The 18699-nt window shown below is 39.9% G+C and overlaps 2 protein-coding genes across 7 annotated transcripts; one reads left to right on the forward strand and one right to left on the reverse strand.

Annotated features, from left to right (window-relative positions):
- Positions 1-1478: 1478 nt before the first annotated feature.
- Positions 1479-6318, forward strand: LOC115751177 (MLO-like protein 2). Of its 2 annotated transcripts, none has more exons than XM_030688939.2 (15): positions 1479-1784; positions 1899-1956; positions 2176-2402; positions 2481-2597; positions 2672-2732; positions 3196-3284; positions 3451-3525; positions 3612-3706; positions 3796-3845; positions 4258-4298; positions 4405-4578; positions 4865-4900; positions 5212-5279; positions 5497-5557; positions 5695-6318. In XM_030688939.2, exons 1-15 carry the CDS (start codon positions 1653-1655, stop codon positions 6112-6114), a joined length of 1704 nt encoding a protein of 567 aa, XP_030544799.2. In that variant the 5' UTR covers positions 1479-1652; the 3' UTR covers positions 6115-6318. The 2 variants fall into 2 exon arrangements, with proteins under 2 accessions (XP_030544799.2, XP_048134550.1); XM_048278593.1 differs by having other exon boundaries at positions 1725-1784; positions 2139-2402.
- Positions 6319-7676: 1358 nt separating this feature from the next.
- On the reverse strand, positions 7677-15330 carry LOC115751157 (uncharacterized protein slr1919). Of its 5 annotated transcripts, XM_030688911.2 has the most exons (16): positions 14845-15329; positions 14180-14355; positions 13849-14014; positions 13615-13667; positions 13123-13266; positions 12862-12966; positions 12628-12753; positions 12002-12202; positions 11698-11804; positions 11432-11594; positions 11187-11252; positions 10907-11000; positions 9929-10041; positions 9522-9592; positions 9097-9250; positions 7677-8835 (listed from the first exon to the last, which is right to left on the reverse strand). In XM_030688911.2, exons 1-16 carry the CDS (start codon positions 15176-15178, stop codon positions 8395-8397), a joined length of 2514 nt encoding a protein of 837 aa, XP_030544771.2. In that variant the 5' UTR covers positions 15179-15329; the 3' UTR covers positions 7677-8394. The 5 variants fall into 5 exon arrangements, 3 of the variants coding, with proteins under 3 accessions (XP_030544771.2, XP_048134549.1, XP_030544787.2); XM_048278592.1 differs by lacking the exon at positions 12002-12202; XR_007198324.1 differs by lacking the exon at positions 9522-9592 and having other exon boundaries at positions 8703-8835; positions 14845-15330.
- Positions 15331-18699: the final 3369 nt, after the last annotated feature.

Here is an 18699-nt window from a genome sequence, read left to right on the forward strand (position 1 = left end):
CCGGCGACCTCCACCCCTCCGTCACGACTTCTTCGACGTCCTCGCGTAGATCGGCATCGGGGGCATCCTCGCCGCCATTCTCGCGATCGACGATGGCTCCGATCGCCCACTGTACTCTGCCAGGAAGGCCGTCAAATGGTTGCAGAAGACGCTGGGGAGGAAAGGGCAGGGAAAGAAGAAAAAAAAAACAAAGAAAAAGAGAAAAATAGGAAAAAAATAATTTAAAAAATAAAAAGACGAAAATACCCTTCAATTAGGTAATTTTTTGAAACAATTATGACATTTGAGACTCTTAGGCCCTTATTTGAGAAAATAAAAGGCACTTAGGCCCTAAGTTGAAATTTCGCCTCACCCTAACGAATGAAGGCATCGGATGGAGTCAAATTGTAATAAATAGGAGGCCCAACGTACTCCAACTTCCGTTATGCTTCAACTAGACGATGCATTGGAGGAGGCCGTCAACTTCATCACATCAGAAGCAAACTCTGGTTCTTTCCACCATTGGTCACGTATTATGCTCTTCTCTTGCCGCCGGTCGTGGGACGTTCCAAGACATTTTCCAAGTGATTGATCGCTTCTTCTTGTCCGAACTTTCTTTCTCCTCCTTCTTTCACTCGAATTTTCGACATTTGGTCCAGTCAAATTGTCCCCCAGCGGACCGCTTCAACCTCCACGAGACAACATCTTGTCAATGCGATGGACGCAAAGGAGACGAGTCACCCGTAATTAGAGCATTAACACCACGAATGCTCACAAGCTTTATTTTTAAGTTTAATCGGTCACCCGTAATTAGAGCATTAACAACACGAATGCTCACAGCATCTTATCAGGCGATAGACGCAAAGGAGATGGGCCAAATAATTGAGCGGCCGTCGGGGTTAAAAAGGAGGGAGGATTCTTAATTTGAAAAGGGGAATCTGAGACAATCGCACCAAATCCGTGTCAGAAGATAACATATGTACGTAACAAAGGACAAGAATCGAAACCATTAAACAACTACCTTAAAGTCAGAAGTATCAAAAAATTTGAACATAGGACAAGATAGTAAGAAAGGAAACCACGGGGCACACTGGGATTCTTCCACGGTCAAACCGATGAGATTAGCAGCTTAATCGTCCCTTGACTTATCTAATCTAAATCTAACAAATAAACATCTCGTTGGGGCCAAGTCTCTAATCAGATTAGTTTTCTTTTTTCTGGCGGATATTTTATGAAGTCACGTAGATTATTATTTAAGGCTTCCGTTCTTGGAATGAAGTCAAAGTGCCAAACACCCGCGCGTTCTCTCTCTATCGCGCAAGTTTGTGTTGGACCAGTCTCTGGATTCATTGCCCAGTTGGAAGAGTCAAAGCTCTGAATGATCGCCTCTTCCCAAGAAGAGGCATGTCGACTCGAGTACGTAAAATGGATTCTCTCTCTCTCTCTCTCTCTCTATATATATATATAGGAATGTATCACACTAGTAACGTATATAAGTTGTAAACATAATTCTCTCTTCAAAGAGCACAGACGCTAGTCAAGAGCTCCAAACTCATCTCGGGAAGAAGAGGAGAAGAGAACTCATCAAGCTCTTCTGGGAATTAATATTTGCTTTTGTCTGACACTATTTCTTGATCATCATCATCATCATCTTCACCGGAGAGAGAGAGAGAATGTCGAAAAAGCCGGTCCCAGAGTACGAGCGGACATTGGAGAAGACGTCGACATGGAGTGTGGCGGTCGTGTGCTTCGTCTTGCTCGCCATCTCCATCTTCATCGAACATGTCATTCACCTCTTGGGCAAGGTACCCGCTTACATCTACGTAACATGTACAAAGTAGAAATATTTCTTTCTTTCTTCATATGTTTGTCTGCGTCGTAAAGATTAACTAAGTGTGCGTTGCGCTCTCATGCTGCAGTGGTTAACAAAAAAACGCAGGCCAGCCCTTTTTGAAGCCCTTGAAGTGGTTAAAAATGGTACATACATGATCTTCTCTCTCTGGTACTTTCGTTATTCTGCCGAAACTTGTTCAATCTGAAAACGCGCGGTGCTCAATAAGTTAAATATCATTGAAATCGATTAGTGATCCGAGTACTAACAACTTATAAGCAAAAAACTCAATCCAAAAGCTTAAGCACACTGAGACATGTATGTCTAGAGCATGAGACCGAACGTCTTGCGGAATTAACGTGCAGAGCTCATGCTGCTGGGGTTCATATCCTTGCTCCTGACGGTGTTCCAAGATCCCATTTCGGGCTTCTGCATTTCAAAGAGCGTTGCGTCCTCGTGGCTTCCTTGCAGTGAGGACAAGGTTAGCGACGTGAGTTCTAGCAAAGGACGGAGGCTCCTTGACTTTTCCGGCGTCGGGACCGTCGCTCGCCGGAGTTTGGCCACTAAGGGATACGACAAGTGCTCGGAAAAGGCAAGCTAGCTCTTCCAGTTTCTCCTTTCTGAATCTCAATGCTCAATAACTGACAAGAAGGTGGCTTCGTTGTTGCAGGGGAAGGTCGCGTTTGTGACAGCATACGGAATACACCAGCTGCACATATTCATCTTTGTATTAGCCATTTTCCATGTGCTCTACTGCATCACAACTTTGGCTCTCGGCACCATCAAGGTAATGCCTCTCTTTCTCCCCCTCGTTCTCTCTCTCTCTCTCTCTCTCTCTGTGACAGATCAACTGCTTTGCAGATGAGGAAGTGGAAAGTGTGGGAAAATGAGACAAAGACACCTGAACACCAATTCGCTCATGGTCAGTGTCATCTTCGACTCTTGATTGTCGTAAGGGTGTGGGTATCTTCAGTAGATATTTTTTTTGGTCCATGGTCAGTGTCATCTTCGACTCTTGATTGCCGTAAGGGTGTGGGTATCTTTAGTAGATATTTTTTTTGGCGGACCAGCATTTACTGAGCTATCACTTGGCATGACAACTTCTAATATCTGATTTGCTTATCTTTCTAAAATATTACACGTCCAAGATTTGTAATATGCAATTCCTTCAGTTATTATCAAGCAATTACATGGATATAAATGCACAAATATCAGGTTGTCATTCCGACAGGTAATCGGCTCAAGTCATTGTTCACTCAATCATTTTTGGGTCGACTCAGTCCACTGGTCGCACTATGTAGTTATGCAGTCAGTTATACGGCACGGCGACTTAGAGCCGCTTTGTGGAGTAGAAATCAGTATTCAAAAATGGTGCTGTGTTGCAGATCCACAGAGGTTTAGGTTTGCAAGTGAGACATCATTTGGGAGAAGACACTTGAGCTTTTGGAGCCGTTCACCAATTTCCCTTTGGATTGTGAGTCAATCTTAGACTTTATCAATTTTCTCTGACTGTGATCATTTCTCCGTCATGGCTATAACCATGTGAAAAAGCACGGCTTTGAACTTTTATGTTGATATAAATGCAACTCGTCACGTAATCATTTATCTATCTCAAATGGGTTTCCTTGTTTTTGCACCAGGTGTGCTTCTTCAGACAATTCTTTGGATCAGTCACGAAGGTTGACTACATGGCACTGAGACATGGCTTTATCATCGTAAGCATCACCCCAATTGATAATTCAATTGTCCCTTTCAAGATAGTCAAAAGCTAGTTTCATCTGTCGATCATCTGTATTTGCAGGCGCATTTAGCACCTGAAAATGAAACCAGGTTCGACTTCCAGAAGTACATTCGCAGGTCGCTCGAAGAGGATTTCAAAGTGGTTGTTGGGATAAGGTTCATTCTTTCGACCCCGCCAAAGTTTATTGTCATTATATCGTATCCGACCGATAATGCAACTAAAAATTCTAACTTTGCATTTGCAGTCCTACTATATGGTTCACTGCAGTGTTGTTCCTGCTGTCCAATGCACATGGTAAGTTCAGCTTCGAACGTATGACCAATCGCTACAAGAAAATTTTTGCAGAAGATGATACTTGCATCAAACCATAGGAGATCACTATATCAGCAAGTTCACCAATAAGCAAAAAACGGATATGCAGATCCAGTGGTCATTTTAAGGTCCAAATGTGTCATTGGGAAAGCAATACACAGTCAGACTCACACAGTACAACCAAAAATCTTACCATCAAGCATTGCTCATAACATGTCAAAGAACTTTTCATAAGCCAGCTTTAGCATAAACAGATGAAATCTGTCTCTACTTGGGCTAAGATGAAATGAAAAGCTTTCTCTTATATGTTGATATCGGTAATTTAGAATTAACATTGGAATTGCTCCATCTATCTTTTGATGACTAAAGATCGTTCCTTTCTCTACAACTTCAGGGTGGCACTCTTACCTGTGGTTTCCATTCATTTCTTTGATAGTAAGTACTGATCTATGACATATTTTACTTCATCCGTATAAGTTGGTTCACAAGTTCTGAGTAAATACCCGACATGAGATTGACAAAGATAAATTGACTTCTGCAGATAATCCTGATGATAGGAGCCAAGCTACAAGTTATTATCACAAAGATGGGACTAAGAATTCAAGAGAGAGGGGATGTGGTTAAGGGAACACCTGTGGTTCAGCCAGGCGACGAGCTTTTCTGGTTTGGTCGGCCGCACTTCATCCTCTTTTTAATTCACTTTGTCCTGTTTCAGGTACTTTCCTTCATGTTGCTACTTTCAAGCATCAGTTTTTGTTAAGAACATGTTTAGCTCACGCCAACTTCGAAAACTGAAATAGAAAGGAGCACAGAATAAGCTCCTTGGATTGTCCTGTAAGACGAGATGAGAAAAGTAGAACTTAATTTTCTTCTGAACTAGAACAGAGAATATGAAGACACATGAAATTAAACTAGACATACTGAGGTACTGGAAAATCCTGTATATTATCATCTCAGATCACGTTTTGTGCTTACAAGTTATTCTGTCATTTTCTCTGCAGAATGCTTTTCAACTTGCTTTCTTCGCCTGGAGCACCGTGAGTATTTCGGTTCAGCGAGCACTTTCCCCTAGTTTAACCATCGCCTGATCACTGAACATGCTTCTCAATAGAGGGAAGCCACATTCTTGGTTTTGTTTGGGAAGAAGACAAATGTCTAAATAGCCTTTGATGATGCCTTCTCGTTCGGACATCCGGTGCACGCTACTGAAAATAAACTCGTAAAATCTCCAATGATCAAAGTTTCACCTAGCGAGACTTGTCTAAGATGTCAGCTAACTTCCATATTGTATCTACGCGTCATGCAGCTAAAATAGTCTTGCTAACTATTCCACTAATTATGCTTTCAGTGGCAATTCACCTTGCGGAATTGCTTCCACCACAAACTCGAGGCCATCATCATCAGAATTTCAATGGGGTGAGTCTCATTCAGTAAAGACACAGATAGGGTTCTGGAATGCGGCAACTAATGAAGATTTAAAATGCCATCGATCCATCCATCCCAACATGTGTAGTTTCGATTTTTCAAAGGATTTCTATTAACTGGATGGTCAGATTTTATGGTGAATGTCTGTTTCCACCAAACTTTCCTCCAAACAAGCTTCTAACATAAAGCATATACCTCAATTCTCCAGGGTCATCATACAAATCGTGTGCAGTTATGTGACTTTGCCACTCTACGCCATAGTGACCCAGGTTAGTACTTGTGGCTTACTTGATCATTTCACTCTGATAATGCAGTGAGTGTCACAGTAGTGATTGTTTTCCCTTAAGAATAAAGGCAGCCTCTTCTTGGTTGATCATGGAGATAACACTTCTCTTCCGTTTTGCAGATGGGATCCACCATGAAACCCACCATCTTCCACGATCACGTGGCGACAGCACTAAAGCACTGGCACCACAGGGCGAGGAAGCATGTCAAGCACAGCCAACACTCGGGTATCTCAACACCCTCTGCGAGTGCGCCAGCAACTCCAGAGCATGGCTCGTCGCCGATCCATCTCCTGCACCAATACCAACAGAGGAGCCTCGAGAGTGCTCGCAATTCTCCAAGGAAATCCGATGCCGAAAACGAGCAGTGGGCAGTTATCGGCTTGCAGTCCCCACAGAACCAGGAAGTTGGTGACATGCCCTGGAGCAGGCATTTGGAAACCACAGGACAAGAGGGATCGACCGGACAACCAAACTTGATGAGTAATCAACATGAAATCGACATAACACTATCTGATTTCTCATTTCAGAAGCAATATTAGTGGTGTTGATTGATAGTTCGCTGCCATGCATCTTACTTAGAGGTTTGTACACAAGCAGTACTTGAGAGCTTCTATAAAAGGATGTTCAAACAATAGCCTAAGTGGATTTGGCCAGGGCCAATCATTCTGTAAGAATACATGGATTATGCATATGTAGTTTCTATACTGATTCTGTCAAGGAAAAATATGGTACGACTTTGGGAGTATTCTTCTGTGTCAAGCATCAGATTTTGACGTGCACCGGAGAATGCGTCTAGATTTCTATCCTCTGTGTATTAGTTTAAATGATTTAGATCGAGTAAGCTGACTCTCGCTCCATTTTGGCAACTTAAAGTACGGCTTTCGTACTGCCAAAGGCGCAAATAGAGGGGGAATATTTTGTGCTTCTTCACTTGTATAAGAAAACTCAAACTCTTTCAGCAAAGGATAGAAGACAGGACAGGAAAATAGAATCCTTCGTGGCTTTCGTAGTGACATTCGTTATATCTATGTATAGATCAATCAAAGTACAAGCAATGCAGAGATGAGGAGAAGTTTCTCAACCAAAGGCCTGGGAAAACATGAATTGATTTGCGGTGCCATCAAGATGATGGTCCAAGGTAGCATGAACCAAGAATGACTCGACTGCAATCGTAATGTAACATGTTTTTGAGGCAGTTACCTGACATTCAGATTGTCACGAGTAATCAACCATTCCGCATGGCATCTCTTCGTGGTTCTTGCTACGCGTGCCTCAACCAACCTCTCTACTGCAAGCATTTCTTTCAGTGCCCGACCTCCTCAATCTCTGAACAAAGGTACTTGCCCGCATTCAGGAACTCTGATAGAATCAGCCTTGATGATTTTTCTGTTAGGCAAACAAAATATACTGTATGCACTATCCATGAATGCAATCTGCCAGTTTGCTATGAAGTCTGGATGCATCTAGTGCATGCCTTGCCTCTTCAGTTAGAAGAATACACTAGTGCGGAGAGACCAATATGCAAGCTTTAGTGAAGTCCACAATCACATAAATAATGTACTCTTTAAGTGCATTATTACACTACCGCTACAGACATTCTTACGTAAACCAGGTGTTAGTATTAGATTGTGCCATTCTGGGCACAGACGTTTAAATATTTCTGTGTATACCCATGTACAACTACCACCTCGTTAAAAAACCACTCAGAAGCTTCGTGCCAGAATCCAGCAAAGCACCGAACAGGACGAGATCTTCCTCAGATCACGTCAATCAAGCATGAATACGCACTGCAGATACCGCAAAATGATCCAATTTGAGGGGGGAGTGAGAGGGGACTGGGGACGACAGAGTAGGAGAGCCCACCGATCGCAGGATTTTGGCAGCATAGCTGTTCGGTTTGCAGAGCGCAATGCATTGGTGGAGTTTAATTCTGAGTTTAGTTCATTTTTCCCTGTTTTCCTGATTTGCGGATATTCAGAAGTACGATGCTCAAAGCTTTAAGTATTGATCAAGCTTAGATCAAGAACCTCTGTCCATCAATGGTTCTAGTGAACGAATGATCGGCTCGCGAACTGCCTGTCTGTAGTTACACCCCTCTAACGACAGATACAGCGGCAAAAGGCACTAAGAAGCTAGTTTTGAGTTCTGCCGCCAAAATCAAAAAGGTTACTTTGAGAGCAAACGGAAAAGTTTATGGCAATTTTGGGCGTTCAGGTTTAAATAAAACTATGATTCGTACTTTAAAAGGGAGAGAGTAAGGCCTAAGTCAAATGCGAAACCCACACGACTGATTTTCGATATGATGGTTCCACATGTTTGCACTCGCTCAGCAATTTTTCCAATGCTCCAGCTTCTCTTACGACTTAATTACAATGTCTCAGCCTCAGAGTCAGAGGTACTCGTATCCAAAATAAGCAATCGCTCCCAAGAGGATATATCAATTCTCTCGTGTCCTACACAGCTCACACAACCGAAGTTTGCTGTATAAACTGTTAAAGCTTTCCGTATACTACACATGTACTCTACTCTCTACATGATTCATTTGATTCTACACACCTCTCTCAATGCAAGATTGACCACCCTCCATCCTGATCACTTCCCGGCTCCAACCACAGCATGCAACTGAGGTTTGGGTCGAGTGGTAGGTAAATAACCGATAGCTCTATGTAGATAACTCAAAGAGCAAAAAGAAACTGCATGTCAGTCAGGCTTCTTAGATGATGCTCGCCCTCCCCATATGTACCTACCAAGAATCTTGCGAAATCTGCCCCCAACTTGGAGTTGGTGGCCACTTATTCCGACGTTACCAGTTAGGAATCTCATGTGCTGATTGCGAATCGCTTGGGAGCAAATGGCATAGGGCCGAGATAGGCTTCAGAGAGATTCACCACCACTTGATGACAAGCCAAAACCGAAGCTGTCATGAAGATAACCAGTGAAGACCAGCAGAATCTCAGCATCAGCACTGGATCACTCTGTGCAGAGCGAAGTGCCTTCGAGAAGATGACTCTGAGCCGTCTATCTTTAAAGATGGATTGATAATCGTAGGTGGACATGGAACTTCTGGAAGGTGGACCTAGTTCACAGTCACTTGTCCCGCTTGCCAACTTCACCTGGGAGCTGTATTGAGCTACTCGAGTGCTGCTTCCAATAGCTCCAAGCATCCACTGGTATAGTATATCCACAATTATCCCGCACAGTTGCTGCCGGAAGAATCCTCCCTCCTTTGAAACCATTGCCCGGATCAAAGAAGCTCCATCCTGCTTGCATAATGCGAATAATGAGAGTAAGACCCGGAGATGTTATCTGCATATAAAATTGTCCGGAGGCAATGCCAATTTATGGTTCCCATTAACCACCATGAGCTCTATATGAGTTTATCCCTGTTAGTAGCATTAAACCGATTACATTTTTCAGAGCCATCAGATGCAGATGAAGCATCATGCATTTCTCTAACCACTGAAAAACAGATACAGAACACTCTAAAGGCAGATAAAAAGGTCCAGCTCAGATGCACTTACTGCAGTCATTAAGAGTCTTCTAAGAACAGTGCCCTGTTTAGATGGCAGAAGTCTTAAGACCAAATTCGCAACATCAAAAATGCTGGTGGCTCTGTTTGGGGTAATATCAGGTGAAGTGTCATCATTTGAGGCTATTATACCTTGCATGCTTTTTCTGCAGAGAAACATGACCAACATAAGAAGCTTGGTGACGAAGATTTGTAATTATTCTAAAAAGGGGTTAGAAACTGACTTTGAGGTATTCTCATGTCTCGTGAATATCTAACAATGGATAAACTTCTACACAATTTTCTGACTGTAGGAAAGCTGTCGGACAACAGATGATGTTGAACACGAAATGACAAAACTAGTAATCCCCTCTTTAAATATCAGAGAAGGATAAGTGACAGAAAAAAGACAATCAGTCTATGAGAAAGATTGAATACCTAGTAACCCCCACTTTTAAAAACAAAGAGAGCCTTTCCCACCGGAACTCCTTTTTCTTGGTGAAAACCACCTAGTCAATAAGTAAAATGTCATCTTAAAAAACATCATCAGAAGTCACATTGCTCACGGAGAGACAAGCAGAAACACTTGATCTCAATGTTCCAAAGCTATTTCTTCCGTGATATTTGCACATTCAGAACAAAAACTTCTAAAATAATTGTCATCAGCAACAGAAACTCATTAAGTAAAGATGGGCCTCAAGACCCAGAAAGCACATCAGAGAAGTTACTTCCGGATCCATAATTGTTCATCAAGTATCAAGTACATTATGTATGACAATGCAGAATGTGGCAGCACATTTTAGGACTTGAACAGAAGGTGCTTTTTTTCGGGAGAGTTTTCCTACCGAATGAAGAATTTTCTTTGTCGCTGCTGTATTTTCAGTCAAGAGCTTCCTGACAACATATGGATATGCAGCCTGAAAAGTCTTAAAATTTGGATCAGCTGCTACTGCCAAACCTGAAAGAATATGTGGAAGAAGAAACATAAATAGAACAAGCTGTCTTCTCTGAAAAAAGGTTAAGGACAATCTTCAAGATCCAAAACTTGCATAGTTCATATTTTAATAGGCAGAGATCTTCCAGGAATTTCTCATGCAGTCCTTACTGCATCTTAAGAGGATATATAACCAATGGCCAGCAAAGTAGTCTTTCATACTCAAGTATCTTTTACCTAATATTTGCATCTGGTTTCCATTGAAGACATAATAAAAGATCCACAAGGACATAATATAGTCAATTTAGGACTTTCCAAGGAATGTTGATGTTACGATAGAGATGATCCCGTGGAATAACCATAGAGTCTCCTTTATTCATCACAATCATATTCAGAGAGAACTTAGTAAAATTTTGCATTCATTAGGTAGATATTCTGGTAACCATCGTGAAAATAAAAAATACTGTGAATGCATATTGATCAATCAAAAACATCTTATTGCAAAATTGAATAATCTCAGACTTGTAAACTTTGTGTACCCCATACGCGTTCGTTTTGTTTTGATCTAAAGTTTTATGAAAGGCTCATTGAGAGAGACTTGATCAGATAGCTCAATCCAAGAATGCTCTAAAAATGCCTCTTTTCTTTGCTGCTGGTTCTAATAAAGCAATTTTAACTTTTTGTTCTTTTCCTGTGTTGCCGATGAGAAATATAATCATTACACTCCCCTCCAAAGAAGGACACTTTTCAGTATGGTTAATAGTACTATACTTAATTTCTGCTATATTCTAGTTTATTCTGGTCTTCTTCAGTTCAGCATGACCCATGAACAATCCCCCTGATATTATAATACAAAGAGACACTCTAATGAGAAGAGCCTAACTTTTACCTTCCAAAGATGCAAGAGAACGTAGGACCAAAGTGTAGTATGGTGGCATGCGGAAATGGTACTTGATGGCAATGGACCATATTTTTCCAAGAACCTTAAAAGATGAAGTCAGTTTTAGTCCTTTAGTAACTAAAAGTAAAAGGAAAGACCTTGTTTTAATAAGTTTTCAAGTTTCCACTGATTGGAAGTCAACCGCATTGAATATAATACTGCTGTACGCTAGGCTCCTAGCTAAACAGAGTTGACCAACAATAAAAAAACTAGGTCAAAATGTCCTTACGCGACTGAACTTGACATCAGGAATTCCATCTCTAAACTCCACTTCTCCCAATGCATCTTCCAAATCCTGAATGATCATGCATCAACATCAGAATCATCAAAGCATTCTCACAATTAGCCAATTTGAGTTTATTTCTTCCAAGGCTTCTGACACAATGCTACAAATACTGTCATACAGTTTCATGGACTAGTTCTCGATCTCCCAGCAATAGTATAGCAAAGTTGCTGGAAAGGAGAGATCTATACCATGGTAACACGCCGTAGATTAGTTCCGGGCCTTACGACATCCATTTCAGTCAATGCCTGAATAAGGGATGCCCAATCCTCATTTACTATGTGTACTATGGACGCAAGCATTGCGAGTTGATGTCTCCTTTCCATTCGACAAATCAAACCAAAATCTAGAAACCTGCCACACAATCACCAGCAGATATGGCATGATATTACTGTTATAACTAGATTTGAACCGCACAACCATGATAACATCTAATGTTCAGTACAAGATGAAATACCCTATTTGTCCTGTTGATGTGTAGCGCAAGTTACCAGGATGTGGATCTGCATGCAGCAATCCTGTTTCAAGGAGCTGAACTAATGTTGACTCGACCCCTTTGCTAACCTGAAATGTGCCATGAAGAAGTATCCATCACCATTTGCTTGAGAAATGCAGAAATTTAAAACATGATGCATTTGAGCCTCTTTCGAAACGAGAGGTCACCTGTTTTTGAGTAAAAGGATTGCTAAACTGCATAGCCTAGCACTTGAAAGAAAAAAACAATAGCCAATATCAAGTAATCATTTACAAACTCAACTTACCAAATCAAGAAGGCGTCTCTTTGCATCAAATATTTGCTTCTCAGAGTAAACATAGCCACCGACCACAGCATTTGAAGTAGAAACTTCAAGTAGGTCAGTCGGGCTCTCACCAACCATCCACTCCATTGTCAAAACCCTCTTCCGAGTAAGATGTTTCAATACTTTTGGAACACGCATAAAAGTAAAGGGGGAATGAGTTTCCTGTATTACAACCAAGAGTCACTAAGTAGCAAGAGCATTTGCACATCTTCTAACTGACAGAGAGCAAATTGGTGTCAGTCACGCTGCCAAAATAAGGACCTATGGATAACAACCAGTCATTTTGCTAAAATAAGGGTCTAACTATTGACATTTTGCTAGCTCCTCTGTGCTTTTCTAGATAGCGTCAGTTATCGAAACTTTCTCAGTTTGCAGAAGGATGCTGATTGTCCAAGTTAGATGAACGGTGCTCAGTCACTGAGCACTGTCTAAAAGTTCAGATAAATGAACAAATTTACTTTGAAGGTGCATCGTAGAACAAAGAATGGTGAGTTGTAGTGGTGGTTAAATTTGACAAGTATTATGAACTCCAAATTTATGATTCGATAAATGAAAATGAAAAGAATAATTCAAGATATAACTGGTACCGAAAATTCTGTAGCATTTGATGCCTCCAGGGTGTAATCCAATTCTCCCACTAAACCCCTCCCAAGCTCATCAGCATACAGTCGGAGGTCACTTCTTCTCTTAGCTATCTTTTGCACTAGCCCCAGCTGAAAATTCAAACAAATTTTTTTTTTGGTCGAAAAAAGTCCAAACAAATTAACTAATTAGAAACCTGAGAAGAAAATAACACAAAGAAGAAATAGCTTGCTTCTAACCCCTAGACGGAGAAGGTAGATATCTCGCACAACCACTTGTCGTAAATTAGGACGTTGAACTTTTATAGCCACATCAAGTCCATCAAGAGTCTTTCCACGATAGACCTGCAATAAATGCCAGTTTCCACGCCATGGAAACAGCAAAATTTCATATTTTAACCTACAACAGGACAATATGAAACGCAAAACACTGCAATTGTGAAATATTGAATTACTAATGACGGATCATCGGCAATGAACTACAATTTAGTGCAGAGGCACCTGACCAAATGATGCAGCGGCAACAGGATCCTCAGAAATGTAACTGAAGACTGATTGGACAGGAGAGCCAAACTCTTCCTCAATGATTTGCATGGCCAGAGTCCTGGGAAAAGGAGGTATCTGCTCATGCAGCTCAGACAGTGCCTGCAATCATAGCATTATTTGAAGAAAACGAAGATTCCCTCAATACTTTATAACTGCATGCTGTTTTATCAACGTGCAGTCCAAAAGAATACTGCTCAACATACAAACTAATTTCATCTAAAGGACTTTCTTTTCCTGACTGTGAAGATCAAGTTACCAATCCCTGCTCATAAGGATATATTGAGCGATTTGGGTGAGATCATACTCAACCAAGTCATCTTGGAGGACTATGCACGAGCAGTAAGAGCATGATTGACACAAAATGTAAAACAGGATCATCTTGCAGCTACCAAACACTATTTCAGATTATAATCAAGCCTCTCCATTTTACAGAGGCCTTCAGCTAACCTTTGAAATTTCAGAACCGATAATATCTGGCCTCGTGGAAAGTGACTGTCCGACTGCAGCAGCAAGCAAAGGGACATAACTAGCATATAAACAATCTTGTGACTGCATGGCAAAATAAATTGCCGAGTATATGATTCTAAAAGCATTATGAATAGCCAGAATGTCATTCAGCAAGCATATTTAAGATGCGAGTGTGAGACACTCATTGCTTAGAACGATCCCAAAAAAATTTACCTTTGATGAAAGTGGGCCCCAGATTTAACATTGTTTCTTTCAACATCAACCCAAAATTGTACTGGGAAATGTTGCTATCAGTGTCCTTATCTGAATTCAATCTTAAGAAACTGCCAATTCCTGATGCTCGAATTTTGACAGTGGCAGATGCGAAGGAGGAGAAGACCTATGTTTGTAGTGTGAGCAAGTTAATACTGTCAGACAAAGAATTTTTTAACCGAAAAAGAAGAATCTCATCCAACATGCAGAAGACCAAGTAAACAACGACCCAATCCAGCATAATACTCCCACTAGAATGTGTTAATCAAATATGAGGAACTTAGCTGCCTACCTCAAGGAGTCGAAGGGCCACAAGATGAGGTCTACAACTGAAATAATAAGCGACATCTTCCGCATTATAGACTTCAGGAAGTGGCTTTGACCAGACCCTTGATAGACAGTAAAAATAAGCAATGTATGCCTCCAAAGCTCTGAGATCAGCCATGAGCAAGTCCAACCCAGAGAGTTCTGTCAAACGTGACATTAATCAATGTTATAGAGGGCTGAGATGGTTTAAAATAATGCCCTGAACTTTCATTGTGCGGTCAATATCCTCCCTAATCCCCACTCCAGCCGTCAGGAGTAAAGAAAGGGAAAAAGCCAGGTCGTCGTTGGAGCCTCCAGTTCTCACTAGTTGACTATTGGCACCAAACTATGGAACAAGACAGCGACAGAATATGAGACTAAAAGAGCGAACTTTAAACAAGACATCTTTGTTAATATGCCTACGGTAACAGAAACCGTTTCAGTTGATATATGGCCACACTGAGGCCGATAATTTTTGGAGATTTTAAACAAGAGCAGGTTCTGCCAGTGTTCCCTCGAGTGGTCTTCGAAAAAGGAAAATGCACTCTAATTAGCACGGACAACGACATGTTAGTGTTGAAGGAAGCATCATATTTATCGAAGCACACTCCATGTAAAGACAAGCGGACAACAAATTCAGGGAAGGGTTACCCTGATAGCAAGGTCGAGGCCAAGGACAATCCTCGACAGGAGGAGCGTCGGGATTCTCCAAAACCCTAAGCCACAGCACATCGTCGAGGGTTTTGGCGACCAACGGAATGCGGAACGCCTCATTCGCCCATTCGATGCCTCTACCGATCCTCTTCTTCAGGAAACTCGCGTCCTTCTTGATCGCGTCGGCGAAATGGCTGAAATCCCCGAACGCTCGGACTCGGTTCCGGTTCGTTCCAGCCGACGCCGTCACCGCGAGCGTGCGAGAGTTGAAGCTGATCGCGGAGACGGGCATGGACGGCGGCGGCGACAGAGCGACCGCCGTCGTCGCCATCTGGTGGCGATGGTTGGGTATGATTATGACTGATTCCCGATGCTGTGAACGCGTTGTGATAATTCACCGGTCGGCGAAACGGGAAGACATCGGGGCAATGGCGGACTCGAGCGACGGAGCGAGCGAGCGAGCTCTTCCTTGTGGCTCAGAGAGCGAGTGGACTAGAAGCAAACGGGAGAGGATTCACTGTTCTCGGCATATCTAGTCTCGCCACGCGTAAGGAGGCTATTGGTTTTCGAGCGGTCCGGGACGGGGATTCTCCTCTCCGGTTCGCATGCTCTCCAATGATGTCGTGATACGTGGCAGAGTAGCTTAGTTGCTCGGTTAAGTGCCCGCACGTTTTGGCGGTGGCGCCGGTGGGGTTGGCAACGTCGTCGAGGGTAAAAAATTTGAATGTTTCCTAGAGGCAAATTTTTTTTTTTTTTGGGGTCATAAGCTAGTTGGTAATATTCGGATATTACGATTCTTATTAACGAGTGTCCTTGCGCTAATTTTTTGAAGTTAAGAAAACATATTTCTTAATCATAAAAGGTGAAAAAATATTTTTCTTAAATATTTTCCCGATTTATAAAGTGATGCATAGTTGCATACAATCATTTTATGAAATTTTTTTTGAGATCATTGGTTTTTTTGAAAAAAAATATGTAGGTTTGTGAGTTCCCGTTTTACTTTTCTCTTGAAGAGATTGGTGCAATTATTTTTAAAAAGTATTTTTTAAATCATTCATTCTTTACAAAAATAAATATATTAGTTTGTGAGTATCTATATTACTTTTCTCTTGAAGAGATTAGTTTATCATGGTTATTAATAGGAAAATTTTCAAATAAAGTTTTCAAGTGTTTTTATTTTTTCAAATAAAAATCTGAAATGCCCTCATTATCTTAAACAAAGACCCAAAATAGCCATGACTGTTTCAAATAGGGGCCTAACCTCGCCGGCCTACCAGCTAAGTATTCCGATAGATCAAGAGAAGGGCATTTTCATCAAAATATAAAATTTTTCCTAACTTTTAATTGAATTAAATTAAAAATGAAAAAAATAAAAGAGACAAAAAAAAGCAAACACATGGGGGATGTTAATAGAAAAAAGGAAAAAACCAAAAAAAAAATAGAAGAAAGAAAAAAATAAAAAAAATAGTAAATGACAAGAATGTCCCTACTAATCTATAAGTAGGCCATTTTTTGAGATTAATGAGATCAATTCAAGCCCTTATTTGAAATAATATCCATTTCAAGCCCTTATTTGAGAAAAAGATAGCACTTTAGGCCTTTATTTGAAATAAAATCAACTTTAAGCCATTATTTGAGAAAATGAAGCCGCTTTGAGACCCTTTTTTAAAAATTTTTCCTTAATAATGTTTGAAACTTCTAACGGGTATTGTTAGTGGGAGAACTTAGCCCGGTAACCACCTGTTCGAAAGACCGATTTTGATTAAAATGGGATTTTTTATATTCACGTTAGTCCGATCCTTAGAGATCGGGGTTGGTCCGGTCCCAAAATTTCTACCTTATAATGGAAACGCGTTTAATAACTGCACAAATTTATGTTTCAAAATACTGTTTCTCTTCCTAAGTTTTTTTCATTTAAGTCAAATAACTATGTAGTTCTTTGAACAAAATTTCACCCATAATATTGAATACTAATTTTTACATATATACAATTAAAAAAATGAAGCTTTCATTTGTTTTAGATGTTCATTTCTCGAGCCATTTCCATTTTTAGGCCGTATATTCTTGAAATTCGATTGACAGCTCCTCAATGTTATGAATGACTGATTTTATCCTATTTATTATGGTATTTTTCAACAATGCATTGTGTGGTGAGTGTACGCATAGCATGTAAATTATCCTCCTTGATAAGAAATAATTCAATCGGTTCATTTAATATAGTGGTAACAATTTCTTATTGTTCAGTGCGTGTTTACTTCATTTCAATGAGTAATCATATATTTTGTATTCTATATATATGTTATCATGTGGAATCCGTTTAGTGAACAACATCACTATTAGTACATGTCTTCACCGATTAAAAGTTTTTATCTGAAATTTTGTCCCAAATTTATATATCTCTATGCGTGTCAAACGGTTAGACCAATATAAGCTTATTATGTTTTTGGAAACTTACTAAATTTTTTGTGTTTTAAGACATTTACATCCTTCATTATTGAAGTTGAACAAACTTGAAACAAGCGTGTTTTTTTAATTTAAAAGTGAGTGTATGAGATTTTGTAATTTAATTCTTTCTAATAGAACCATATTGTATTTCAAGGATTAGATTTTAGCCGTCCCAAATTATTCGGGATTCTCTAAAATTGATTATGATTCTCTAATCAGAATCAAATTTATTTGCATTATCAAATGCAATTCTCATCTCTTTTTGTTCCTAATAATCGGAATCGGACAGAATGAGACCATGCACACCCTAGGTATTGTGGGAGCCCTTACTAAATAACCAATTAAGAATGAGAGTAGTTTCAAATATGCTACCTTGTTGGAGTCAATCAATGCATTTGAAAATCAAAACATCATCATATTCAATTACTCAATAGACGGACTTGTCGATGACATACCCATGGTTCAAAAATACCGAGTGAAGAAAAACATTTATAACCAAAGAAAACGTCCACGCTAAAATTAAGAAAATGTATTTCCGATTATGGATAGAGGATATTATTTTCCCAAACATGACAAGTCTCTTGCTACAAGCGCTAGGCAACTTTTTCACCTTGTTTGTGTTCAACGTTTTGGATTACACTTTTCACCGTACCATCAAACAAATAAAAATTTGCCATTTTCTTGTGAAAATGAATTCTTAGGAAATCATTTTCTTTTATCATGAACTTATCCGCCAAATAAACATACCCTTAAATGAATGCTATATAGTTACAAAATTTTGAATGTGTTGAGACGATAGAATGTTAGTTACATATGAAGTATTTAAGGCTATGTTTGTTTCGCATAATACAACATTTAGGAAAATGTTTTTTAGATTTTTTGGCATTTGGTTCAAGAAAAATAAGCTAGTCAAGGAAAACAATTTTCACCCATCAAGAAAACATCATCAAAAGTGGGGAAAATATTTTTCTCTTTTTGAAAAGAGAAAAACGTTTTCCTCATCTTTCTTCCCTCCACTCATTCACATTTTTTTTTTTTTTTTAACTATTTTTAATAATAATTCTCAAAATATTTTAATACTACTATTGATTTTTATTTTTCTTAAATTTTTATTTTCTTTCTTCTTTTTTTACCGGTCGTCGACCATGAGGCAAGGGACAAGCCTTGCCATATTTGGTGAGGTCAAGGGTTGAGCAAGCTCAACCTAGTCGTGAATGAGGCTCGAGCCTCACTAGCACCTCACTTGTGGCCGGCAACTTGTAGAGGTAGAAATTAAAAAATAAAATAAAATAATATTAAAAAATCAACAATAATACATTATTAAAAAAGGATTTTTTTTTAAATTACAAAAATCATAAAAAAAAATAAATCGAATTCTCCATACTAAATGACGAAAAATATTTTTTA

This window comes from Rhodamnia argentea, chromosome 5 (assembly GCF_020921035.1).
Source record: "Rhodamnia argentea isolate NSW1041297 chromosome 5, ASM2092103v1, whole genome shotgun sequence".
Taxonomy (NCBI): domain Eukaryota; kingdom Viridiplantae; phylum Streptophyta; class Magnoliopsida; order Myrtales; family Myrtaceae; genus Rhodamnia; species Rhodamnia argentea.

Bases quoted from the DNA above. Each gene is read 5' to 3' on its own strand.
- LOC115751157 (XM_030688911.2), bottom strand. From the start codon at position 15,178: ATGGCGACGACGGCGGTCGCTCTGTCGCCGCCGCCGTCCATGCCCGTC. The intron at 12,754-12,861 runs GTTAGAAGCAAG...TTGAATTTTCAG, and splicing joins TCTACCTTCTCCGTCTAGGG to CTGGGGCTAGTGCAAAAGAT. The intron at 11,001-11,186 runs GTAAGGACATTT...TCATCTTTTAAG, and splicing joins CTGATGTCAAGTTCAGTCGC to GTTCTTGGAAAAATATGGTC.
- LOC115751177 (XM_030688939.2), top strand. From the start codon at position 1,653: ATGTCGAAAAAGCCGGTCCCAGAGTACGAGCGGACATTGGAGAAGACG. The intron at 2,733-3,195 runs GTCAGTGTCATC...GCTGTGTTGCAG, and splicing joins TGAACACCAATTCGCTCATG to ATCCACAGAGGTTTAGGTTT. The intron at 3,526-3,611 runs GTAAGCATCACC...CTGTATTTGCAG, and splicing joins TGAGACATGGCTTTATCATC to GCGCATTTAGCACCTGAAAA.